The sequence below is a fragment of the Gorilla gorilla genome, chromosome 23, assembly GCF_029281585.2.
Source record: "Gorilla gorilla gorilla isolate KB3781 chromosome 23, NHGRI_mGorGor1-v2.1_pri, whole genome shotgun sequence".
Classification (NCBI taxonomy): Eukaryota; Metazoa; Chordata; class Mammalia; order Primates; family Hominidae; genus Gorilla; species Gorilla gorilla.
Genome location: NC_086018.1, coordinates 48531893 through 48558125, shown reverse-complemented (window position 1 = coordinate 48558125; position 26233 = coordinate 48531893). Strand labels below are relative to the sequence as shown.

Below are 26233 nucleotides of genomic sequence, written 5' to 3'. Positions count from 1 at the left end.
TTGTGGCTCACTGCAGTCTCAGACTCCTGAGCTCAAATGATTCTCTTGCCTCAGGCTGCCATCACCACCCACACTCCCCTTGTTGCCCAGGCTGATGTTCCTAAGCTTTTTTTTTTTTTTTTTTTTTGAGACGGAGTCTCGCTCTGTCACCCAGGCTGAAGTGCAGTGGCGTGATCTTGGCTCACTGCAAGCTCCACCTCCCAGGTTCACGCCATTCTCCTGCCTCAGCCTCTCCGAGTAGCTGGGACTACAGGCGCCCGCCACCACACCTGGCTAATTTTTTGTATTTTTTTTAGTAGAGACGGGGTTTCACCATGTTAGCCAGGATGGTCTCGATCTCGTGATCCGCCCGCCTCGGCCTCCCAAAGTGCTGGGATTACAGGTGTGAACCACCGCGCCCGGCCTGATGTTCCTAAGCTTTCAAGCTCACTTGATGAATGTGTTCTGTGTTTTGTTTTGTGTAGCAGCTCTCTTGGTAAGTCACGTGCTACACAATTCACCAGTTCAAGTGCGCAATTCAGTGGCTTTCACTTTATTCACAGAGTTGCACGTCTATCACCAGAGTCCATTTTATTTATTTATTTAGAGATGGAGTCTCACTCTGTCACCCAGGCTGGAGTGCAGTGGCACAATCTTGGCTCACTGCAACCTCCACCCCCTGGGTTCAAGCGATTCTCCTGCCTCAACCTTGCAAGTAGCTGGGATTACAGGCGTGCACCACCACACCCAGCTAATTTTTGTAGTTTATTAGTAGAGATGGGTTTTCACCATGTTGGCCAGGCTGGTCTTGACCTCCTGATCTCAGGAGATCTGCCCACTTCGGCCTCCCAAAGTGCTGGGGTTATAGGCATGAGCCATGACGCCTGGCCCGGAGGCCATTTTAGAACCTTTCATCTCCAGAAGATACCCCAAACCCTTTAGCCGTTGCCCTCTGACCCCTCCCTGCCAAGCCCTAAGCAACTATTCATCTACCTTCTGTCTCTGTGGATTTACCTACTCTAGATATTTCCTGTAAATTGGATCAGTAACGTGGGACCTTTGTGTCTGGCTTCCTTCACTCAGCACGGTGTTTTCAAGGCACACCCACATCATGGCACATATGAGCGCTGTGTTCCTTTAGGGCTGAGTCAGTCCAGCGTACGGAGGGGCCACGTTTTCCCTGTCCTTATTCATTCGTGTATTGATAGACGCTTGCGTGGCTTCCGCCTTTCCTATGTGAACAGTGCTGCTGTGAACATTGGGTATGCAAGCTTTTGTGTGGGATTACAGGTGCGCTACCACACCCGGCTAATTTTTGTATTTTTAGTAGAAACGTGGTTCGCCATGTTGGCCAGGCTGGTCTTGAACTCCTGACCTCAAGTGATCCACCCCCCCCCCCCCATCCTGCCAAAGTGCTGGGATTACAGGTATGAGCCACCGCGCCCAGCCTATATAGAACTGATGTGATGAGAAGCTGAGTCTCTAATGGATGCAGTGACTAAGACACCATTTGGTCACAGAACCATATAGGCTGTGCACCGGGAGGAAACACACACAGGCTATTTCCTAGTAAAATGCAAAAAAAAACAAAGAATAAAACCACTTGCATTTGTCAAAAATAAATTTTTAAGCCGGGCGTGGTGGCTCACACCTGTAATCCCAGCACTTTGGGAGGCCGAGGCGGGTGTATCTCCCAAGGTCAGGAGTTCAAGACCAGCCTGGCCAACATGGCGAGATCGTGTCTCTACTAAAAATACAAAAATTAGCCGGGCGTGGCGGTGGGCGCCTGTAATCCCAGCTACTCAGGAGGCTGAGGTAGGAGAATCGCTTGAACCCAGGAGGCAGAGGTTGTGGTGAGCCAAGATCATGCCATTGCACTCCAGCCTGGGCAGCAGGAGTGAAACTCTGTCTAAAAAAGAAAAAAAAAATTTTGCATAGAGACATTTGTGGCTGCTGTGTATGTTACACTCATTAGCTGGAAACTGTTTATGAGGTGATAGCTAAGTAAGGGGTCCATTAGGGGAATGAGCTACTGCCTTTGTGTATAGCAACTTTTGAGAAGAAATAGTTATGTGATACAATCATAACTTTAAAAAGAGAATCTGGGCCAGGCGCGGTGGCTCACGCCTGTAATCCCACCACTTTGGGCGGCCGAGGCAGGCAAATCACCTGAGGTCAGGAGTTCAAGACCAGCCTGGCCAACATGGCACGACACCGTCTCTACTAAAAGTACAAAAAAATTAGCCGGGTATGGTAGTGTGTGCCTGTAATCCTAGCTACTCGGGAGGCTAAGGCAGGAAAATCGCTTGAACCTGGGAGGCAAAGGTTGCAATGAGCTAAGATCGTGCCACACCACTCCAGCCTGGGCAACAGAGCAAGACTCTGTCTCAAGAAAAAATAAAAATAGGCCGGGTGCGGTGGCTCATGCCTGTAATCCCAACACTTTGGGAGGCCGAGGCGGGTGGATCACGAGGTCAGGAGATCGAGACCATCCTGGCTGACATGGTGAAACCCCATCTCTACTAAAAAAAATAGAAAAAATTAGCCAGGCGTGGTGGCAGGCACCTGTAGTCCCAGCTACTTGGGAGGCTGAGGCAGGAGAATGGCGTGAACCCAGGAGGTGGAGCTTGCAGTGAGCCGAGACACGCCACTGCACTCCAGCCTGGGCGACAAAGCGAGACTCCGTCTCAAAAAAAAAAAAAAAACAACAAACGGAGAAGTAGGTCCAGAATTTGTCAATAGTCAGTGATTTTGGAGATGGGATTTTTTTTAGTTATTTTGTGCTGATTCATATATGCACATTCCTACGTTAGTTATTATTACCCATTACATAACACATATGCTTGAATATTCAAGGAAACACACCTCTATAAGCAATATTCAAGAGTAACTACTGGGCTTGAGAATAAATGTGGCAGAACAAATGAGATCCTATGAGAGAGAAGGCAGGAGCCAGGGAGGACGATCCCAGGGCTCGGCAGGGAGGCGGGGCCATCAGAGGAGGGCGGCCAACCAAGGAACCACCCCTCGGAGGTTTGCAGAGGTCAGGGTCCCCACAGGTGACTGGACTGTTGTGGAGTGTCCAGAAGACAGGGAAAGTCTCTGAGTTCACCAGATAACCCAGACCAACTGGAAACCCAGTGGTGGTTCTACAGAACCAACTAGCATAGGATTGGCTGCGTGAGGGTGAGGTTGGCGTCTGTCTTCGCTGCAGCTCTGTCTGCAGAGCAAGCACCGTAACAGCTCACAGTAGCTGCTCAGTATGTGTCTGAAAGTGAATTAATATCTAGGAAGGGATGAAGACAGGTACTGCTCTTTGCAGAGACTTCCCACCTAAAATGCCATAGCCCCAGACATTGGAGCTGTCCAAAACCTTGGCTTGTGGAGAATTTCCAGAAGGGGGCACTGTGGACGCGGTTCAGCATCTGCCTCCTAAGGCTGGGGCTCCACGTCAAAAGAAGGTGAGACGACCAGGCACAGCGGTCACTCCTGTAATCCTAGCACTTTGGGAAGCCACAAAAGGATCACTTGAGGCCAGGAGTTCAAGACCACCTGGGCAACATAGCAAGAGCTTCTCTCTACAAAAAAAAATCTAAAAATGTAGCCAGATGTGGTGGCCTGAACGTGTAGTCCCAGCTACTCAGGAGGCTGAGGCAGGAGGATCACTTGAGCCAGGAGTTCGAGGCTGCAGTGAGCTCTAATTGCACCCCTGCACTCCCAGCATGGCAACAGAGCAAGACCTGGTTTCTTAAAAAAAAGAGATGAGATTGGGGTGTCCTGCTTCCATGTACATGGAGGGGAGAACTGGGAACTGTGGACTGTAGGGGATCGAACACCTCTGGATGGGAAGAGCAGCTCTCCAGAGCTGCACAGGAACCACAGGCAGAGGCCCTGGCTGGTGAGATGATTCTAGCCATGTGGCTCGCCGAGCAGGAAAAGCAGGAACAGAGACCAGAAATGAGGCTGGGCGCGGTGGCTCATGCCTGTAATCCCAGCACTTTGGAAGGCTGAGGCGGGTGGATCACGTGAAGTCAGGAGTTTGAGACCAGCCTGGCCAACATAGTGAAACTCTGTCTCTACTAAAAATACAACAATTAGCCAGGCATGGTGGCACATGTCTGTAATCCCAGCTACTCAGGAGGCTGAGGCAGGAGAATCGCTTGAACCTGGGAGGCGCAGGTTGCAATGAGCCGAGATCGCACCACTGCACTCCAGCCTGGGTGACAGAGCGAGACGCTGTCTCAAAAAAATAATAATAAAAATAAGTAAATAAATGAAAGTTTAAAATGGCAAGGGTGGCCCAATCTAGAGAAAATGTAATTTGGGAGGGAATAGCTCTCCCTTTACTGCAGCCTTATTATTACGGTATCGACAAAGCAATGTCATATTCTAACTCTGCAGAGATAAAATTTTAAGGGGCAAAAGCCCAAGGCGGAAGTCAAAGGTTTTGCAAGGAAATCGATGAGGTTGGTGATCTGAGCTGGGCGAGGTTGGACAGGTGGGTGCCACGGTCCAGGTGTCTGACTGTCTCTGTCTGGCAGGTAAGCAGAGATCTAGAGCTGTCCTGTGAATTAAGTGGGAGATTGGACAGGGGCGCAGACTTGTGTATTGAGGAGAAGGTCGTGGACAAGCTGGGGCAGAGAGCTGGCAGAGAGAATACCCAGGAAGATTTTTTTTTTTTTTTTTTTTTTTTTTGAGAGGGAGTCTTGTTCTGTCGCCCAGACTGGAGTGCAGTGGTGCAGTCTCGGCTCACTGCAACCTCTGTCTCCTGAGTTCAACCTATTCTCCTGCCTCAGCCTCTGGAGTAGCTGGGATTATAGGCCGTGCCACCATGCCCAGCTAATTTATTTATTTATTTTTTTAGTAAAGACGGGGTTTCACCATATTGGCCAGGCTGTTCTCTAACTCCTGACGTCATATGATCCCCTCACCTCGGCCTCCCACAGTGCTGGGATTACAGGCGTGAGCCACTGCACCTGGCCAGGAAGTTTTTGTTTTTTGTGTTTTTTTGAGACAGAGTCTCGCTCTGTCACCCAGGCTGGAGTGCAGTGGTGCAATCTCGGCTCACTGCAACCTCCGCCTCCCGGGTTCAAGCGATTCTCCTGCCTCAGCCTCCTGAGTAGCTGGGACCACAGGCGCTCACCACCATGCTCAGCTAATTTTTGTATTTTGTTTGTTTTGGGGACGGAGTTTCGCTCTTGTTGCCCAGGCTGGAGTGCAGTTGTGGCAATCTCGGCTCACTGCCACCTCCACCTCCCGGGTTCAAGCAATTCTCCTGCCTCAGCCTCCTGCGTAGCTGGGACCACAGGCGCACACCACCATGCCCAGCTAATTTTTGTATTTTGTGTGTTTGTTTTTGGGATGGAGTTTCGCCTTGTTGCCCAGGCTGGAGTGCAATGGCACGACCTTGGCTCACCGCAACCTCCACCTCCCAGATTCAAGTGATTCTCCTGCCTCAGCCTCCCGAGTAGCTGGGATTACAGGCATGTGCCACCACGCCTGGCTAATTTTGTATTTTTAGTAGAGACAGGGTTTCTTCATGTTGGTCAGGCTGGTTTCGAATTCCTGACCTCAGGTGATCCACCCGCCTCAGCCTCCGAGAGTGCTAGGATTACAGACACAAGCCACCGTGCTGGGTCAATTTTTGTATTTTTAGTAGAGGCGGGGTTTCATCATGTTGGCCAAGATGGTCTCGATCTCTTGACCTCATGATCTGCCCACCTTGGCCCCCAAAGTGCTGGGATTATAGGCATGAGCCACCACGCCCGGCCGAAGATGTTTTTAGCAGGAGAAGGATCAAGCTGAGATGCAGGCTTGGGAAAATAGGTAACTTGACCAAAGGGAGCAACATGAGATTCCACACCTGAATTTTGTATACAGTTTATTCAACGGATTGGGACAGGAGCAAAAACAGATTTTCCAGGAACTACGGACTCCTGTGATTGGAGGGGTAGACAAAGTACAGCAGCATCAGACAAGCCCTTGCTGAGGTGCTGGGCGAGAAATCTCAGGTCAGGTAGAAGAAGGCCGCTGTATGAAGAGGGAAGTTTTGGGAGGGCAACCTGACTTGTCTTCCGAAAAAGCTGGAACTAGTTGGCTTAGTGGTCAAGAGAGACTGGGTTGAAAATGAGGAATCAGCCGGGCTCGGTGGCTCACGCCTGTCATCCCAGCACTTTGGGAGGCCAAGGTGGGCAGATCACGAGGTCAGGAGATCAAGACCATCCTGGCTAACAGGGTGAAAGCCCGTCTCTACTAAAAATACAAAAAATTAGCCGGGCGTGGTGGCGGGCGCCTGTAGTCTCAGCTGCTGGGGAGGCTGAGGCAGGAGAATGGTGTGAACCCGGGAGGCGGAGCTTGCAGTGAGCTGAGATCCCGCCGCTGCACTCCAGCCTGGGCGAAAGAGTGAGACTCCATCTCAAAAAAAAAAGAAAATGAGGAATCAGGGCTTTGGTGCCTTGTCATGGGTGCCAGCCCAGCCCATTTCTCTAAGTTGCCATGGGGTATAGCGAATGTGCTGTAAACCCTTCCATTCCTTTAGTTATGAATTATGTATCTTTCCTGGTTTTTTTGTGTGTGTGTGTTTGTTTGTTTGTTTTTGAGACTGAGTCTCCCTCTATTACCCAGGCTGGAGTGCACTGGTGCGGTCTCTGTTCACTGTAAACTGTGCCTCCCAGGTTCAAGTGATTCTCCTGCCTCAGCCTCCCGAGTAGCTGGAATTACAGGTGCGTGCCACCATGCCCAGCTAATTTTTTTATTTTTAGTAGAGATAGGGTCTCAACATGTTAGCCAGCCTGGTGTCTCAAATTCCTGACCTCAAGTGATCCTGCTGCCTCGGCCTCCCAAAGTGCTGGGATTACGGGCATGAGCCACCTCACTCAGCCTCCTCTCTTTCTTTTTTTTTTTTTTGAGATGGAGCTCGCTGTGTCACCACCCAGGCTGGAGTGCAGTGGCGTGATCTCGGCTCACTGCAAGCTCCGCCTCCCGGGTTCACACCATTCTCCTGTCTCAGCCTCCCGAGTAGCTGGGACTACAGGCGCCCACCACCATGCCCAGCTAATTTTTTGTATTTTTAGTAGAGACGGGGTTTCACCGTGTTAGCCAGGATGGTCTTGATCTCCTGACCTCGTGATCCGCCTGCCTCAGCCTCCCAAAGTGCTGGGATTACAGGCGTGAGCCACCGCACCCGGCCCATCCTCTGTTTCTTAATAAAGTTATTTTGAAAAATTAGAGCCGAGCGCGGTGGCTCACACCTGTTATCCCAACCCTTTGGGAGACCGAGGCGGGTGGATCACCTGAGTTCAGGAGTTCAAGACCAGCCTGACCAACACAGTGAAACCCCGTCTCTACTAAAAATACAAAAAATTAGCTGGGCGTGGTGGTGGGCACCTGTAATCCCAGCAACTGGGGAGGGTGAGGCAGGAGATTCACTTGAACGCAGGAGGCAGAGGTTGCAGTGAGCCGAGATCACGCCATTGCACTCCAGCCTGGGCAACAAGAGCGAAACTCCATCTCGAAAAAAAAAAAAGAAAAAAAATAAAAAAGAAAGAAAAAGAAAAATTAGAAAAATAAACTTTTCTTCGTTTTTTTTTTTTTTTTTTATGATGGAATCTTGCTCTGTTGCCAGACTGGAGTACAGTGGTGCGATCTCGGCTCACTGCAACCTCCACTTCCCTTGTTTAAGCAATTCTCTTGCCTCAGCCTCCCGAGTAGCTGGGACTACAAACACGTGCCGCCACGCCCAGCTAATTTTTGTATTTTTAGTAGAGATGCCGTTTCACCACGTTGGCCAGGATGGTCTTGATCTCTTGACCTCGTGATCCACCAGCCTCGGCCTCCCAAAGTGCTGGAATTACAGGCCTGAGCCACCGCGCCTGGCCAACTTATCTATTTTCTTTTGTTGTCTGTGCTTTTGGTGTCATATCCAAGGAATTATTGCTTAATGCAATGTCAAGGAGCTTGTCTTCTGTTTTCTTCTGAAGGTTAAAATTTTAGTTTGTTTTTTTTTTGAGACAGAGTCTCACTCTGTCGCCCAGGCTGGAATGTGGTGGCGCAATCTCAGCTCACTGCAACCTCCGTCTACCAGATTCAAGTGATTCTCCTGCCTCAGCCTCCTGAGTAGCTGGGATTACAGGCAAGTGCCACCATGCTCACTGCAACCTCCGTCTACCAGGTTCAAGCGATTCTCCTGCCTCAGCCTCCTGAGTAGCTGGGATTACAGGCAAGTGCCACCATGCTCACTGCAACCTCCGTCTACCAGATTCAAGCGATTCTCCTGCCTCAGCCTCCTGATAGCTGGGATTACAGGCAAGTGCCACCATGCTCACTGCAACCTCCGTCTACCAGATTCAAGCGATTCTCCTGCCTCAGCCTCCTGAGTAGCTGGGATTACAGGCAAGTGCCACCATGCTCACTGCAACCTCCGTCTACCAGATTCAAGCGATTCTCCTGCCTCAGCCTCCTGAGTAGCTGGGATTACAGGCAAGTGCCACCATGCTCACTGCAACCTCCGTCTACCAGGTTCAAGTGATTCTCCTGCCTCAGCCTTGCCACCATGCTCACTGCAACCTCCGTCTACCAGATTCAAGCGATTCTCCTGCCTCAGCCTCCTGAGTAGCTGGGATTACAGGCAAGTGCCACCATGCTCACTGCAACCTCCGTCTACCAGATTCAAGCGATTCTCCTGCCTCAGCCTCCTGAGTAGCTGGGATTACAGGCAAGTGCCACCATGCTCACTGCAACCTCCGTCTACCAGGTTCAAGTGATTCTCCTGCCTCAGCCTCCTGAGTAGCTGGGATTACAGGCAAGTGCCACCGTGCTCGGCTAATTTTTGTACTTTTAGTAGAGACAGGGTTTCACCATGTTGGCCAGGCTGGTCTCAAACTCCTGACCTCAAGATCCACCTGCTTCAGCCTCCCAAAGTGCTGGGATTACAGGCGTGAGCCACCGCTCCTGGCCATTTTAGTTCTTAAGTTTAGGTCAGCCGGGCGCTGTGGCTCACGCCTATTATTCCAGCACTTTGGGAGGCCAAGGTGGGAGGATCACTTGAGCCCAGGAGTTCGACACCAGCCTGGGCAACATGGAGAAACCCTGTCTCTACAAAAAATAAAAATTAGCCAACTGTGGTGGTGTGCACCTGTAGTCCCCCTACTACTCTGGAGGCCAAGATGGGAGGATCGCTTAAGCCCAGGAGGTCGAGGCTGCAGTCAGCTGTGGCACACTTCTTCACTTCAGCCTGGGTGACAGAACAGGACCCTGTCTCAAAGCAAAAAAAGTTTAGGTCATTGATCCATTTTGATTTAATTTTTGTATGTGGTATGTGGTGTAAGGTAAGTGTCCAGCTTCATTTTTCTTTTTCTTTTTTTTTTTGAGACAGAGTCTTACTCTTTCGCCCAGGCTGGAGTGCAGTGGCGAGATCTTGGCTCACTGCAACCTCCACCTCCCAGGTTCAAGCGATTCTCCTGCTTCAGCCTCCGGAATAGCTGGGATTACAGGTGCCTGCCACCATGCCCAGCTAATTTTTGTATTTTCAGTAGAGACAGGGTTTCACCATGTTAGCCAGGATGGCCTCAAATTCCTGACCTCAGGTGATCCACCCACCTCGGCCTCCCAAAGTGCTGGGGTTACAGGCGTGAGCCACCGTGCCCGGCCCAACTTCATTTTTCTGCATGTGAATATTCTATTTGTCCAGAACCATTCGTTTTTGCTTGTTTGTTTTTTGAGATGGAGTCTGGCTCTGTTGTCCAAGCTTGAGTGCAGTGGCGAGATCTCGGCTCACTGCAACCTCTGCCTCCCGGGCTCAGATGATTCTCCTGCCTCAGCCTCTCCAGTAGCTGGAATTACAGGCATGCACCACCATGCCCAGCTAATTTTTGTATTTTCAGTCAAGACAGGATTTCACCACATTGGCCAGGCTGGTCTTAAACTCCTGACCTCAGGTGATCTGCCCACATCGGCCTCCCAAAGTGCTGGGATTACAGGCGTGAGCCACCACTCCTGGCCCCATTTGTTGAAAAGATCATTCTTTCCACCATTGAATGATTCTGGCACCCTTGTTGAAAACCATTTGACCATATATTGAAGTGTTTATTTCTGGGCCGTCTATTTAACCCCATTGATCTCTGTGTCTGTCTTTAAAGCCAGTGCCACACTGTTTTGTTTTGTTTTGTTTTTGAGACAGTCTCACTCTGTCAGTCAGGCTGGAGTGCAGTGTCATGATCTCAGTGCACTGCAACCTCTGCCTCCCAGGCTCAAGCAATTCTCCTGCCTCAGCCTCCCGAGTAGCTGGGATTACAGGCTTTTGCCACCACACCCAGCTAATTTTTGTATTTTTAGTAGAGATGGAGTTTCACCATGTTGGCCAGGCTGGTCTTGAATTCCTGACCTCAGGTGATCCACCTGCCTCAGCCTCCCAAAGTGCTGGGATTACAGGTGTGAGCCACCATGCCTGCCCATGCTGTTTTGATTATTGTAGCTTTGTGGTAAGCTTTTAAATTGACAAATGAGAGTCCTCCAACTTTGTTCTTTTTTTTTTTTTTTTGAGATGGAGTTTCACTCTGTTGCCCAGGCTGGAGTGCAGTGGTGCGATCTTGGCTCACTGCAAGCTCCGCCTCCCGGGTTCACGCCATTCTCCTGCCTCAGCCTCCCGAGTAGCTGGGACTGTAGGCACCCACCACCACGCCTGGCTAATTTTTTTTGTATTTTTAGTAGAGACGGGGTTTCACCGTGTTAGCCAGGATGGTCTCGCTCTCCTGACCTCATGATCCACCCTCCTCGGCCTCCCAAAGTCCTGGGATTATAGGTGTGAGCCACTGCACCCAGACTTTTTTTTTCTTTTTTTTTTTTTTTGAGATGGAGTCTTGCTCAGCTGCCCAGGCAGTGGTGCAGTCTCAGCTTACTGCAACCACCGTCTCCCAGGCTCAAGCAATTCTCCCGTCTCAGCCCCCCGAGTAGCTGGGATTACAGGCACCCGCCATCACGCCAGGCTAATTTTTTTGTATTTTAGTAGAGATGGGGTTTCACCATGTTGGCCAGGCTGGTCTTGAACTCCTGACCTCAGGTGATCTGCCGGCCTCAGCCTCCCAAAGTGCTGGGATTACAGGCATGAGCCACTGCACCTGTCTTCTTTTTATTTTTGCAGATGGAGTCTTGCTCTGTCGCTGAGGCTGGAGTGCAGTGGCATAATCTCAGCTCACTGCAACCTCCACATCCCAGATTGAAGCAATTCTCCCTGCCTCGGCCTCCTGAGTAGTTGGGATTACAGGTGTCCACCACCACACCTGGCTAATTTTTTTTTTTTTTTTTTTTTTTTTTTGCGACGGAGTCTCGCTCTGTTGCCAAGCTGGAATGCAGTGGCGCAATCTTGGCTCACTGCAACCTCTGCCTCCTGGGTTCAAGCAATTCCCCTGCCTCAGCCTCCCGAGTAGCTGGGACTACAGGCACGTGCCACCACACCCAGCTAATTTTTTGTATTTTTAGTAGAGATGGGGTTTCACCATGTTGGCCAGGATGGTCTCAATCTCCTGATCTCGTGATCCGCCCGCCTCGGCCTCCCAAAAGTGCTGGGATTACGGGCATGAATCACCGTGCCCAGTCTTTGTTGTTCTTTTTTTACCTTTTAATTATTTTGTTTCTTTTACATCTTTTTCCTTTTTATGTTTCTATTTTATCTTAGTCATCAAGAAGTAAACTTTGTTTTTTTCCAAGATTGTTATGGCCATTTGGGTTCCCTTAAAATTCCATAGGAATTTTAGAATTATGTTTTTCTATTTTCCAAAAAATGCCTTTTTTTTTTGAGACGGAGTCTCGCTCTGTCACCCAGGCTGGAGTGCAGTGGCTCGATCTTGGCTCACTGCAACCTCTGCCTCCCAGGTTCAAGTGATTCTCCTGCCTCAGCCTCCCGAGTAGCTGGGATTACAGGCACCGACCACCAGGCCCAGCTAATTTTGTATGTTTAGTAGAGACGGGGTTTCACCATGTTGGCCAGGCTGATTTCGAACTCCTGACCTCAAGTGTTTTCCTGCCTCGGCCTCCCAAAGTGCTGGGATTACAGGTGTGAGCCACCGTGCCTGGCCGAAACCTTGTTTCTACTAAAAGTACAAAAAAAATTAGCCAGGTGTGGTGGCGTGGGTCTGTAATCCCAGCTACTAGGGAGGCTGAGGAAGGAGAATTGCTTGAACCTGGGAGAGGGAGGTTGCAGTGAGCTGAGATTGCCCCACTGTACTCCAGCCTGGGCGACAGAGTGAGACTGTCTCAAAAAAAAAAAAAAAAAAATTAAGGGAAGTACTGAAACATTTCTATACGAACAGTGCCACTGTGTAGCCGAAGAGCACATGGGAGGCAACTTCCACTTCCTGAAGTGTTCCCTGTGGTGGGCGAGGACAGAAAGCGACCTGGGCTGTTCCATACCCAGGGGAGTGGAGGATCCGGATGAGCTTGAACACCCACAGCTGCCCTCTGACAACACTGAGGACAGGCACCGCGTGCCCCGGATGAGCTTGAACACCCACAGCTGCCCTCTGACAACACTGAGGACAGGCACCGCGTGCCCCGGATGAGCTTGAACACCCACAGCTGCCCTCTGACAACACTGAAGACAGGCACCGTGTGCCCCGGATGAGCTTGAACACCCACAGCTGCCCTCTGACAACACTGAGGACAGGCAGCGTGCCCCGGATGACCTTGAACACCCACAGCTGCCCTCTGACAACACTGAGGACAGGCACCGCGTGCCCCGGATGAGCTTGAACACCCACAGCTGCCCTCTGACAACACTGAGGACAGGCAGCGTGCCCCGGATGACCTTGAACACCCACAGCTGCCCTCTGACAACACTGAGGACAGGCACCGCGTGCCCCGGATGAGCTTGAACACCCACAGCTGCCCTCTGACAACACTGAGGACAGGCACTGCGTGCCCCGGATGAGCTTGAACACCCACAGCTGCCCTCTGACAACACTGAGGACAGGCACCGCGTGCCTCTTCCTCAAGAAACGCCACTGCCTGAAAGCACTCATGCCCACAACCAACCAAACAGGATCTGGGGAAGCCTCTAAATCCATGCACCGATTGGCAGAAGTTCAGAGGAAAACGTTAACAGGTACAGAATCCCCACAAAGATGAATTTCCTGGGACAATCTACTTTCTTCAGAGATGAATTTCAGAGAAGATGGAGGGGAGGCCACTCTTTGGCACCAAGGGTTGCACGCCTGGGTGACAAAACCATGTAGAGAGGATGGACGGTGGCTTCAGAGCCTGTGGAGGGGCTGCTCTGTGTGGGGAGCCGCACCCGGGGCATGCGGAGGGTACTGGAGAGTCGGTTCAGGCGTGGTGGCCGCAGGTGTTTGCTTTATAGCATTTAAACTGTGCACTTATTTTATTTATTTATTTTTTTTTGAGATGGAATTTCACTCTTGATACCCAGGTTGGAGTGCAGTGGCACAATCTTGGCACACGGCAACCCCTGTCTCCCGGGTTCAAGCGATTCTCCTGCCTCAGCCTCCTGAATAGCTGGGATTACAGGTGCCCGCCACCACGCCCGGCTAATTTTTGTATTTTTAGTAGAGACGGGGTTTCACCATGTTGGCCAGGCTGGTCTTGAATCCCTGACCTCAGGTGATCCGCCCACCTCGGCCTCCCAAAGTGCTGGGATTATAGGTGTGAGCCGCTGTGCCCGGCCTGCATTTGTTTTTTGTTGTTTTCTATGAATGTATTATTTTAGCTATTGGGGTATTTTTTAAGGGGACGGAGCCCAGAGGACTTGGTGACTGTTTTGAGCATGTGTGGGTGAGCTGGGTGACTCGTCCCCCAGGCTCTGACACAGGAGCTGGGAGGATGAGCAGATGTTTACCACGGCCAGTGCGGTGGGACACACACACCTGAGAGCCTGGGACTTGGCCTCCACCCTGCTGGCAGCGTCCCTCGGCCTGGGCCACGCCCTGCTGCAGTAACACCCAGTGGGGCTTCAGAAGCACAACGTCCTTCCAGGTCTTTATTGATGCCAGGCACAAGTTGCTGTGAGTGGTGGTGACCCTAAGAGGGTGAGTGGGGTCCCCCACCGAGGTGAACCCTGATGGCGGCTGTTTGCCCAGGGTCAGGCCTGGGTCCAGCAGCAGCTTGGGTGGCAGGAGGGTCACCAGCTCAGGATGCCAGGGCAGTACTTGTCAATGAGCCCCTGGTAGTAGGGCCGCAGCTTGTCCACGTCCGGCAGGTCCGGGCACTTGGTGTAGAGGTCAAACTTGCTGCAGCAGGGAGGGGCGGTGAGCCCCGTGAAGAACCCCCAGGCCCCTCACCCAACCCCCTCTTTCACTCCCACAACACCCCTCGGCAGGTAGCGGGGCGTACTTGAACTCCTGCACCCAGGGCAGCATGGCCAGGTCCTGCTGGCTGCACAGCTGCTGGTAGTCGCTGCCCGTGTGCCAGGGGTAGAAGGAGTGGAACCGGATCATGTAGAAAGCCTGCGGGCAAGGCCACCCAGCAGCTCACTCGGGGCTGCAGGACCGGGCCTGGTGGATGGGCTGCGTTGCCCCTCCCCCCACCTACCTCAGGGGGCAGTGAGAACTTGTTAAACTTCATCACCTGGTACATGTACTCTGTGGGGAGAGGGTGTCACCAGCAGGCACCGCCTCTGCCCCACCATCCCCCACCGCCCCACTGCCCGCCTCTGGCCTCACCGTCATGGCCCCAGGACATGAGGACCCTGTCGAGCCCGCAGTGGGGCTGATACATCCCGAGCTCTGTGCTGCAGTGAGATACCAGGGTGAGGAGGACTCAGCAGCCGCCCAGGGAAGGGGGCCCAGCCCTCGGCAGCAGGGAGCACCTGTATCGAGGATCCTGGAGGTCAGGGTTGTCCTGGAAGGTGGAGTCGCAGAAAACCACGGAGGCCTGCGGACGGCATCCGACGGGGAAGGTGTCGCCGACGACAGCCCACTGCAGAGGGACAGGAGGGACGGGCGGCCATGGGGGGAGTGGGGGAAGGTGTCGCCGATGACCGCCTACTGCAGAGGGACAGGAGGGACGGGAGGGACGGGAGGGACAGGAGGGACGGGCAGCCATGGGGGGCCATGGGGGGAGTGGGGGAAGGTGTCGCCGACGACAGCCCACTGCAGAGGGACAGGAGGGACAGGCGGCCATGGGGGGCCGCGGGGGGAGTGGGGGAAGGTGTCTCCAACGACAGCCCACTGCAGAGTGACAGGAGGGACAGGCGGCCATGGGGGGCCGTAGGGGGAGTGGTGTGGGGGGGCCGTAGGGGGTGCACTGGCCTGTCCCCCAGGTAGTATCCCAGGCCAAGCACCGAGGCCACCAGAGGGACAGGCAGCCGTGGGGGGGCCGTGGGGGGTGCACTGGCCTGTCCCCCAGGTACTATCCCAGGCCAAGCACCAAGGCCACTCCACCCCCACCTTGCCTCAACATGCAGACCTCCTCACCCTCCACTTCCAACTCTTACCTGGGGCTCCCCGAACAGGGCCAGGACCTTCCCCAGGTCGTGCAGGAGCCCGACGAGGTGGAACCAGTCTGGGAGGGGGATGGACAGGGCAGGTTGGGGACTGCAGGGGCCAAGGCAGAAGATGAGCAGGTTTGTGGGGCTGAGAGCCAGGAGGGGCCCAGGGCCTGCTCCCCAACCCAAGCAGGGCTGCTGGAGGAGGCCTGGGCCCACCACTGTCCCCTCCCACCCTACAGGTTGCTGCATTCTGCCCCTTGGAGGCAGCACCTGCCCCCCTGCAGCACAGCCGGGGCTCACCCTTGTCTGGGTGGGCCTTCCGGATGCCCTCCGCTGTCTGGAAGGCATGGAAGGAGTTGGGGAAATCTACGTCCGGGTCCGAGTCATCCACCAGCCCATCCAGCAGGTCCACAGCCTCCATGACTGTCATTTTCTTGTAGGAGAAGCCCCCAAACTGGGCATGCTGGCGGGGAAGGAGAAGGCAGCATGGCCCAGGGTCAGCAGGCCCACCACACAGGCCTCTCCATCCCCTCGGCGCCTGGTGGGCTCATGGGGCTGAGGGCAAGGGTCCCTCCGCGTTTGCACGGGGCAGCAGGAAACGCCTACCTTGCTCCTGACGAAGTCCACTGTCTGGTGCGTGTGCATGAGCTTGTAGGTGGTGAAGACACGGTCCAGGAGGGGACCTGACTGCAGGCCGGAGGGTCAGTGGCGCCACCCCCACCCTGCACACGAGGCCCCATGCCTCCCCTCTCCCAGGCAGCCCCACAGGGTGTGATGGGGGTGGGGGTTCCCACGGGGCACCCCCTGGAACTGTGTGAAGGGCAGGTGCTGCTCCCCAGGGTGTGGATGGGGGGGATGGGGGACAGGATGGCAAGGTACTCACCGTGTAGTTCCGGAAGCTGGCCTTGTCTTTGGCCACCTCTGGGTCCACATCAGGTCGGTAGACCAGGGAAGGGTCTGGGCCCTGGGTAGGTGGAGGATTGAACCTATTTCACCATCACGTCAGCTCCACGAGGAAGCACAGATATTCCCAGGGTGGCTGCAGACTCCAAGCCTGCCTCCGCTCGAGGGCTGGTGGGGGACACGAGAGGACACAGCCTCTCCCGCACCATCATCCCAGCCCCTGCCCTGGCCTCAGCGAGTCCCAGGAGCTCTCACTCCCAGGTCCTTATCTGCAGAGCGAAAGTCAGCAGACGTCTGCTTCCGGGGTACAGGGGACACCATGCCTGAGCGGCACCCATGGCCACCCTTGAGGGGTGGAAGCGGCCTTGGGAGGAGACTGAGTCCACAGGGAGCCTGGGGGTCGGCAGCCGCTGGCTCTTGCCCAGCTGGACGGAGGAGGAGGGCTGGCCAGTGCCAGCTAGAAGAGGGCAGGAGCGGCTGGCCACCAGGAGAGCAGTCAGCAGGGCCTCTCTGCATAGGGTCTGGGTACTCACCACCATCACCTTCATCCTGAGAGGGAGCGGCGCTCAGGTGGCAAAGCACAGGCTGGCGAGTGTGTCCTCAGCCAGGCTCCTATATACACCCCAGGTTACATAAGCGACCGCGGTAATGAGTGACCATCCGCCCTCCTCCTGGCCTCAGGGAGTTAATGTGTCAGCACAGCAGCAGCCCCCAGCAGTCCCACTTCCTCTGGCCCTGACTCAGCCTCCCTCCTGTCCCGAGCCGCTGACCTGCTTAGGGTTATCTGTGGGCCCAGCCTCCCACTTGGCCCTGGCTTTAGACCCCTCTGTGGGGTCCCACAAGCAGGGGCAGACCCAAGACCCCACCCTCAAGCACACGCCCCCTCTGCACCACCTCTTCCCCGGCTGCCCCACTGGATCTCAGGAGGTGAAAACTTGTCCCCAGGCCCCCCGTGATTCTGGGTGGGGCAGGGGCTTGTTAAGAAAAAATGATTCTGAGGACTTGTTAAAATGGTGAGAAAAGCTTTATTCAAGAGAGTGGTGAGAGGAGCTCACCTCCGAATTCAACAACCACAGCTGGAGATTGATGGCGTTGGAGGGGTCAGCGGATGGGAAGTTGTTAGGGGGGCCTTCGAGGGTGGGGGGATTCTCACTGGAGTGGCTCAATGAGGATCTTGCAGGAGGCCGGCAGGGTGATGAGATCAAGGGTGGGAGATGAGGAATGGGATCAGATATCGAGGGTGGGTAATTCTCCATAAACTGATTTGGAGGATTCTTGCTAACACCGGGGTCGGCAGGCCCAGCGAGGATGGGGATGGGGTCAGGCCTTGTCGAGGAAAGGACTCAGGGGCACCTGCCTAGAGTTCGGCCACAGAGCGTGTCAGGCTCTGGGAGAGGGGCCTCACAGAGAGATGGAGCAGGCACGGAACCGCTAACACCCGGGCCGCCAACGCAACTTCCCATGCATGGGCCCTGCAGGCACGGAGGACACCGTGAGAACAAAGTGCCCGCGGCAGAGCTGGCGTCTTGGAGCGTGGCCAGGGAAGTCTGGGAACAGCAGTTGGCTGGGGCAGGAGAGAGGGCAGTGGGGTGCTGGGGCCATACCTAGGGCTGTGAAGATCAGTTCTGGGCTTCAGGGGTCAGGCAAGAGGGCTGTGGGGAGCTGACCTGACTCAACAAGATCCTGGCGCAGCTGAGCTGAGAAGGAACTGTGAGGAGACCCCAGCGCCCCCCATTTAAATGGCACCTGCCCCACACTCTCCTTCCTTGTCTGACTTCCTGTGGCACTCAGCACTCCCTGCCACTCCACTACCCACTTATTCTACTTTCTACGTTTGTCTCAGACGATTCTCCTGCCTCAGCCTCCCGAGTAGATGGAATTACTGGCATGTGCCACCACGCCCGGCTAATTTTTGGATTATTACTATTTTTTTTTTTTTTTTGAGACAGAATTTTGCTCGTTGCTCAGGCTGGAGTGCAATGGCGCAATCTCAGCTCACTGCAACCTCCTCCTCCCAGGTTCAAGTGATCCTCCTGCCTCAGCCTCCTGAGTAGCTGGGATTACAGTCATGTGCCACCACGCCCGGATAATTTTCTATTTTTAGTAGAGACGGGATTTCACCATGTTGGCCAGGCTGGTCTTGAACTCCTGAACTCAGATGATGTGCCCGCCTTGGCCTCCCAACGTGCTGGGATTACAGGTGTGAGCCACGGGGCCCGGCCGAGAGGAGGTTTTGGCCAGAGCAGCTGGAAGTGGTTGCTGGGGAAGGTGGGGGTGGGTGCAGGTGCTGCTGGGCCTCCGCGTGATGGTGTCAGGTGGGTCTGATTTCGCACCCGAGGCGATGCGGAGGGTTACAGCAGGCGGCCTTCTGACTACAGGGCATGAGGAGGGTAAAGGCTTTCCTGGAGGAGGGAACACTTGGCCCTGACCACAGGTAGGCCCCAGACGGGGTGCCAAGCTGGACTTTGCCCAGGCAGGAGAGGAGACGTCTGGGAGGGTTTTGGCTGGGCTGAGTAGCGGACGCTGAGCTCCTGACCCCCCAGCCTTGCTCCAGGGCCCCCTCCTTCACTCCCCGTGCCCCTCCCTCTGTCCTCATGCCGTGTGCTCTGCTGACACTCTTCAGTGGTCACAGGGCACATGACTCTGAGGCCGAGGCCCCTCCACCCTGCAGCCTCTCAGCAGCCACGCCTCCTGTGCACCTGGGGCCTTGGCACTCCCAGCTCCTTCCCCTAGGGAAGGCCTGCTGTCCTCAGACTTCACCTGACCCAGTGCTTCTCCCAGGGAGCTGGCTTGACTGCCTCGCTGTGCGGCCCACCACCCTGACCACCTTTGCTGCAATCCTAGTACATCTCTCAGTGCACGGAGGCCTCCACAGGGCAGGACCAGCCTAGACCGTTCCTACAGGGCCTCGTGGAGTACAGGTCAGTTACCTGGACTCGGCAAGCCCTGAGCTCGGGGAGCAAGCACAGGGGCGGCGCCTGGGTGGGCGCTTCCAGGACCCTCCCCCTTGGAGGTAGGAGCTGAGGGGCAAGCTCTGTGGGGGAATGTCCTGAGCTCTGCTGCGGCCTCTAGAGTTGGGGTGATCATGGCGACCCTCGTGGGATGGCCGAGAGGGTGACCCTAGCAAACGTGCAAATTAAATGCTCAGTGTTCGCTAAGTAGCAGAAGGAGCCCTTTCTGAACCCCGTGTTCTGCTGGACGATTGGGAGGCTCCAGTGGCAGGCACATGTGAGTCCCCCGTCCCCCCAGGGAAGGACACACACCAAGTCTGTGCACGCTGGCAGTGGTTCTTGTTCTTGCTGTCATTTGGGCCTGGGCTGCCCTCCCTGGCTCTTGGTAAGTCACCCTCTGCCCCCGCACTCGGTCCCACTGGGTCCCCAAACTGGGTGGTGGTGGGGCGCCTGTGCTGCCTGTGGAGCCCCACCCTTGTCTGGCTGCCAACAAGGGTCTCACCCCCTTCAGGTGGGGTGCGTCTATTCGGGCTGGGGGATCTTGCCCCACCCAGCCCTGCCCTGCCCTGCCCTGGGGTAGAAAGGGGTGTCCCTGTCCCAGAATGGTTTGGGGTGGCTCCTGAACTGCTGAGTTACCCTCCCTGGCCTCCCACAGGGGATCCAGGTGGAGTCTCCATGGCCACCTCGGTCTGGGCTCCAGGGTTGGCAGCTGGAGCCACAGAGGTCCCTTCATGACCTCTGGAGGACCACCATCCTTCCCTTGCCCAACCCCGGGGGGCTACAGCATCCCACGCTCCCCCTCCTGTTCCACAGGCAGGCACGTGGAAGGGCTGGTTGTGCATGAGAGCAGGAACAGCCCAGGCACAAGGCCGGGCTTCAGTCTGACTGGACCAGCAGCGGAGGGGCCACTTCTGGCCAATTCAGCCTCTCTAGCCCTGCTCGTCCAGACATGGCCCGGTGTGTTCAGGGCCCAGCTTCTGCTCCACGTCTCTGGGCAGACACCTCCTCTCTGAAGTGCTTAGCATCTGGTGCTGCCGCCAGCTGTGTCTGGCAGCTGTCCCCCAGGGGGTCACAGTTTCAGGGTGTTTAGGCTCCTGGACGTACCAGCACTGCGTGTAGACCAGCCTAGGTTTACGTGTGCAAAGTCGTGCAGGTATTGTTGCTGCAGGACCTGCTGTCTGCAGCTCCGAGGGACTGGGCTTCAGATGGGGCTCAGCTGCAGCTCTGGACGGGGGCACAGCACCCTGGCTGGGATGGGCAGGGGTGTGGCCCGGCCCCACCTCAGCCATAGCTGTGGGGGCTGCTGGGGTCCACGGGAGCTGAGTCCTGCCGGCCGGCCGGTCCCATGAGTTGCCACAGGCGGTGGCTGAGATTCTGCACCTGGCAGGTGCCCAGCACACAGCCCACTCGCAGGAGCTGGGCTTGGGTCCTGCGGGGGCCCGAGTGTCTTCGGGGGCCCGAGTGTTGGCGGCCACCATCCCGGAGAGGCTGACCCATAGCAGGGGCCAGGCCGGCACCCCTCTGTGGCTGGAGGGCCTGGTGAAGCTTCCAGACCACAGGTCGGGGTGCGGGGTGCCTGGGCTGCAGGCTGCTGGAAGGGCTCCGGGCTGGGGGCTCCCTGCAGAGGCAGATGGAGAATGTCAAGTAGATGGCTCAGCCTTTCAGAGAACTCACACCTGCCCACTTTTGCCTCTACACAGGCCTGGGTCACTGCCAGGGGAAGCCCACGGCCCCCATCCACACACAGCCTGGAGCACGGCCAGGGGAAGCCCGCGTCCCCTCTGGGCTTGGGCCTGGGACCATCTCAGTGGCCCGGGTCACGTGTCCCGGGAACCGGCACCTCCTTGGCCAAAGGGCACCCCGGCGGCCCAGCCTCTGCGGGTCACCACTCTCAGGGCTCAGGGTGACTCGGCTTCTGCCCTCCCTTTAGGGTGGTCACAGGCCGGCCAGGGATACCGCCAGCCTCCCCTCCCCCAGCAGACACCCCCAGAAGAGGGGCTGCTGTGCCCATGTGTGTGGGGAGAAGCAACTGCCCTGTGTAGGGAGGCAGAGAAAGAGGGGCCTCTGGCCCTGCTCAGGCGCTCCCGAGCCTGGGGTAGGGGCCTTCGTTTGGGAGGGGAGTCCTAGCAGCAGGTGGGGGCGTGGAGGGAGGGCGGCCCCCGCGGTCCCCGGCACTCTGCCTCCCTGCGGGGGCCAGAGGGGTTGGCTGGCCCAAGACCTGGACTCACCTGGGTTTGACGGGTCGCGGGTCCCCGCCCAGGCTGCGGGACAGCGAGCCAGGGAGCTGCAGGCAGAGGAGGCTGATGCAACCCAGGGCGGCCGTCGGGATCCGGGCCATGGCGGGTGGGGCTGCAGGGGAGGGGGCGGTGAGCCGGGCACGTTGGGGGCAGCCTGAGCCGCGAGCCACCCCCTCCGCCGGCACCTCGGGGAGTCCTCCGCGGTCGGGGCTCCGGGCGTGGGCGTGGCAAGCTGGGCACCGGCGTCCGTCGGGGCGCAGGCCTCGGGCGCGAAGCGGGCAGCGGGTCTGGGGTCGGCCGCGGGTCCGGGGCGCAAGGCGGAGCGGGCTGGGCGGGTTGGGGGTCCTGCCTGGAGTGGAGTCGCGGCCCGGGATGGCACCTCCAGAGCTGAATACGTAGCCTTTCCAGCAAGGGGCGGAGCCGGATGCACGGACGGGGCGGGGCGGGGCGCCCCTCCCCCGGGCCCAGCCACCCTCGGGGCGGGGAGGGGGCTGCGGCGAAGGGGCGGTGGAGGGGCCTGTCCCCGCTGGGAGTGCTCGGCGACCGGCCCGGGACCGCGGGACCGCGGGACCGCGGGACCGCGGGACCGCCAGCCTCACTCCAGGCGCCTTCTGGTGGGGACGCAGCCCCGAGCCTGCGGGGGCCGGACTTCCCCAGGCTGAAGCGGGCTTCTAGGGGGCGAGCCGTCGTCCGAGCTGATCCCACGGCTGGGGCGGACTCGGACCCGACGGGGCCCACCCCGTCAACCACCTCCCTAGTCCGGGCGGTCCCACCCTCCAGGGTCTGACCCGGTGGACCCCGGCCCCCCAGCCTGACCAGCAAGTCCGCGGGATTCCGCAGCGGGCTGGCCATTCCGCTCTCCTCTGACACGGCGCCCCCAACCCCGGGGCTGCGCTCCTAAAAGGCTGTACTTATCCCCGGCCGCTCCAACCCCGGACCAAAGTATTGCACGGTTTTTGTAACAAATTTAAACAAGTGTCCGGGCGTGGTGGCTCACTCCGGTAATCCCAGCAGTTTGGGAAGCCGAGGCGGGCGGATCACGAGGTCAGGAGATCGAGACCATCCTGGCTAACAAGGTGAAAGGCCGTCTCTACTAAAAATACAAAAAAATTAGCCGGACGTGGTGGCGGGCGCCTGTAGTCCCAGCTACTCGGGAGGCTGAGGCAGGAGAATGGCGTGAACCCGGGAGGCGGAGCTTGCAGTGAGCCGAGATCTTGCCACTGCCCTCCAGCCTGGGCGACAGAGGGAGACTCTGTCTCAAAAAAGAAAAAAAAAAAATCACACTCCACTTCAGCTCTCACACCCAGCCTGGGTGACAGAGCGAGACTCCGCCCCCGACCCCCCCCACACACACAAAATTAGCTGGACATGGTGGCGGGTCCCTGTAATCTCAGCTACTCGGGAAGCTGAGGCAGGAAAGGCTGAGGCTTGAATCCAGGCGGCGGAGGTTGCAGTGAGCCGACATCACACCATTGCACTCCAGCTTGGGCGACAGAGCGAGACTCCGTCTCAAAAAAAAAAAAAAAAAAAAAATTAAAACAAGTGAAACGTGAGACTCCCCTCACCATTGCCACCCACTTGGGACCCCTACCCTGGTCTGGGTGGGAGCCCTCTCTTGACCTGCCCTGGGCACACACATCCATGTGTGCAGATCTGCAGTAGGACTGAGACCCCGTTCTTTCCTGAGAGCTTGTTTGGAGGTCCTGGCAGAGGAGCGCAGCTACTTGAAGCCCAGTCCTCCATCCTCTTCGATGGAGCACACAGCTTCGGAGGGATGCACAGGGAACAGTGAGGAAGGAAGGGGACACCTGCCTCTGAGCCAGCCACATCAGCCGAATCAACCCCGGTGACCAGTGGGGTGACAGGCGTCACAGCCCGACCGTCCTCATATCAGAGACCCCACTCTTTCCTATGGTTGGATCTACTCCAACATATAGGTGTTGTATGATTCACCTCATCTGCTATTAATGTGAAATTAGGTGACTGCCAGTCTTTTCATGAGTTGCTGCCTTGAGCTCACAGATGTGTCTATAGGACACCTTCCTGGAAGTAGAAATTCTGGTTGAAGGTGAGCATGTGTTTATGTTCATAGATGGTTCACTGTTCTCCACAGAGCTTTCGCCTACCCACTGTCCACGAGTCCTGGACTTGGTGTCACGGGTTCCAAGCTGCTGAGACTGGCCTCTCTGTTGGGTGAGCTGAGGATCTCTGCGTCTGTTTGTGCTTCCCCTTCTGTCTCCCCAACCCCTGCACTCACCCCGTAACCCTCCTGCTGACACACCATGGGAGCACAGTCAACATTTGCTGGATGAATAAGCCGAGGAGTGCCGAGCACACACCCCACAGGCCGATCTGGGTGGTCAGGGATGCCTTGCAGTTATTATTTACTTATTTTGACCAGTTGGGGGGGGGCAGGGAGTGTCACATTTATAGGTTTTTTTTCTTGAGATGGAGTCCCACTGTGTCACCCAGGCTGGAGTGCAGTGGCGAAATCTCAGCTCACTGCAAACTCCGCCTCCCAGGTTCAAGCGATTCTCCTGCCTCAGCCTCCTGAGTAGCTGGAATTATAAGTGCCCACCACCACGCCCAGATAATTTTTGTTTTTGAGAGAGGGTTTCACCATGTTGGCCAGGATGGTCTCGAATTCCTGACCTTAGGTGATCCACCCACCTTGGCCTCCCAAAGTGCTGTGATTACAGGTGTGAGCCACTGCACCCAGTGTTTTGTTGTTGTTGTTGTTGTTTGTTTGCTTTTTTGAGATGGAGTCTCACTCTGTCGCCCAGGCTGGAGTGCAGTGGCACAATCTTGGCTCACTGCGACCTCCGCCTCCCAGGTTCAAGTAATTCTCCTGCCTCAGCCTCCCAAGTAGCTGGGGTTACAGGCGCCTGCCACCACACCCGGCTAATTTTTGTATTTTTAGTAGAGACGGGGTTTCACCATGCTGGCCAGGCTGATCTTGAAGTCTGGACCTCAAGCAATCCGCCCACCTCTGCCTCCCAAACTGCTGGGATTACAGGTGTGAGCCACCAAGCCCTGCCAAGTGTCACATTTATGTTGAAAGGTGGAGTGGCAGCCAAGAAGGCAGGTGCTGGGGAGGCAGGCAGAAAGGGCTTGAGGGGACAGAGTGGATGGGTGGGAGAAATTTAGCAGGGCAGGACGGTAAATGAGGGGCTCACAGTTCCCAGCGAAGCCCTTCTGTTTGCTGATGTGGCAGCTGCTGAGGGGGTGGGAAGAGGTCGGGGCCTGGACGTGCTGAGGCCAAGCTGCCTGGGGGTTGTCCAGGGAGAGGGGTCTGGTCGCTCCCCAGCCTGGCAGGCATGGGACTGAAGATAAGGCAGGTCGAGAACAGTTTTGGGGTTTCAGGGATGGCGCGGCCGTGGAGGATATGGTGAGCCTCGTCCACAGAGAATGCGGAGAGGCTGGCCAAGGACAGAGCCCAGCGCCAGCTCTGGAGGGGCAGGTAGGGAAGGGCCTGAGCAGGCACCCCAGGTTCCCAAATCTGCTGCTGCGGCTTCTGCTGCTGCCTCCCCACTCGGCCCTCAGCCTTCCACACTGCCACCAGCTCTGTCCTTTCAAAACACAAGTGCAATCAAATCATTCGCCCCACCAATAAAGAAAAACCAGTGAAAATTCCCTGTCCTCAAGAGGCTTTTTTTTTTTTTTTGAGACGGAGTCTTGCTCTGTCGCCCAGGCTGGAGTGCAGTGGTGTGATCTTGACTCACTGCAAGCTCCGCCTCCTGGGTTCACACCATTCTCCTGCCTCAGCCTCCCAAGTAGCTGGGACTACAGGCACCCGCCACCATGCCCGGCTAATTTTTCTGTATTTTTAGTAGAGTTTCACCGTGTTAGCCAGGATGGTCTCGATCTCCTGACCTCGTGATCCGCCCGCCTAGGCTTCCCAGAGTGTTGGGATTACAGGCGTGAGCCACCGTGCCCAGCCCTCACAAGGTTTTTAATCTGGGACAGGTGGAGGACAGCCCCAGCGAGGGGCTGTGTTTCAGGCCCTGAGATGACAGGACAGTTGCTGCCCCTGTGAGCCACAGTCCTGCCTCCCGCCAGCTTGTGGGGAGGGTGTATCCTCTGCCCTCAGGCATCAGCCTGGCTGCTGCTTCTGCACCTGCCCAGCCCACCAGAGAGGACGCCCCCTCTGTGATTCCCAGGGTCCCTGGTGCTTGTTGCGTGTGAGTCCATTCTTAGTTGGAGGAGCTGCTTCTGGGGAGCGACGGGGCTGCCCCAGCACCGCTTATGATGGACACAGGTAAAGAGGAGACATGAGTTTCCAAATGTGCGAGAGCTGGGCCATAGGAGGGGGCGGTGGCATTGCGGAATGCTTGTGAGAAGCAAAAGAAGCTAGGGTGGCAACTGGCTGGACAAACAGCATCTTGGGGTTTTTTCCTTTTTTTTTTTTTTTTTGAGACAGGGTTGCGCTCTATCTCCCAGGCTGGAGTGCAGTGGTGTGATCTCGGCTCACTGCAACCTCTGCCTCCCGGGTTCAAGCAACTCTCCTGCCTCAGCCTCCCGAGTAGTTGGGATTACAGGCACGCGCCACCATGCCCGGCTAATTTTTGTATTTTTAGTACAGACGGGGTTTCACCATGTTGGTCAGGCTGGTCTCAAACTCCTGACCTCATGATCCGCCTGCCTTGGCCTCCCAAAGTGTTGGGATTACAGGTGTGAGCCACCGCACCTGGCCTTTTTTTTTTTTTTTTTTGAGCCAGAGTCTTGCT

At 56.1% G+C, this 26233-nt stretch overlaps 2 protein-coding genes and 1 long non-coding RNA gene across 3 annotated transcripts; 1 reads left to right on the top strand and 2 right to left on the bottom strand.

Annotated features, from left to right (window-relative positions):
- Window positions 1-14107: 14107 nt before the first annotated feature.
- MIOX (myo-inositol oxygenase) lies at window positions 14108-16913 on the bottom strand. Its single transcript, XM_055374473.2, has 10 exons — window positions 16852-16913; window positions 16299-16379; window positions 16022-16102; window positions 15716-15878; window positions 15422-15489; window positions 14795-14904; window positions 14649-14716; window positions 14518-14567; window positions 14320-14432; window positions 14108-14216 (listed from the first exon to the last, which is right to left on the bottom strand). Exons 1-10 carry the CDS (start codon window positions 16864-16866, stop codon window positions 14108-14110), a joined length of 858 nt encoding a protein of 285 aa, XP_055230448.1. The 5' UTR covers window positions 16867-16913.
- Window positions 16914-17320: 407 nt separating this feature from the next.
- On the bottom strand, window positions 17321-21928 carry ADM2 (adrenomedullin 2). Its single transcript, XM_004063691.5, has 2 exons — window positions 21498-21928; window positions 17321-20887 (listed from the first exon to the last, which is right to left on the bottom strand). Exons 1-2 carry the CDS (start codon window positions 21605-21607, stop codon window positions 20551-20553), a joined length of 447 nt encoding a protein of 148 aa, XP_004063739.1. The 5' UTR covers window positions 21608-21928; the 3' UTR covers window positions 17321-20550.
- Window positions 18638-23877, top strand: LOC134758164 (uncharacterized). The gene is made up of 3 exons (XR_010133119.1): window positions 18638-19239; window positions 19568-19654; window positions 23620-23877. It is a non-coding gene; the product is annotated as an uncharacterized lncRNA (long non-coding RNA).
- The last annotated feature ends 2356 nt before the right edge of the window (window positions 23878-26233 follow it).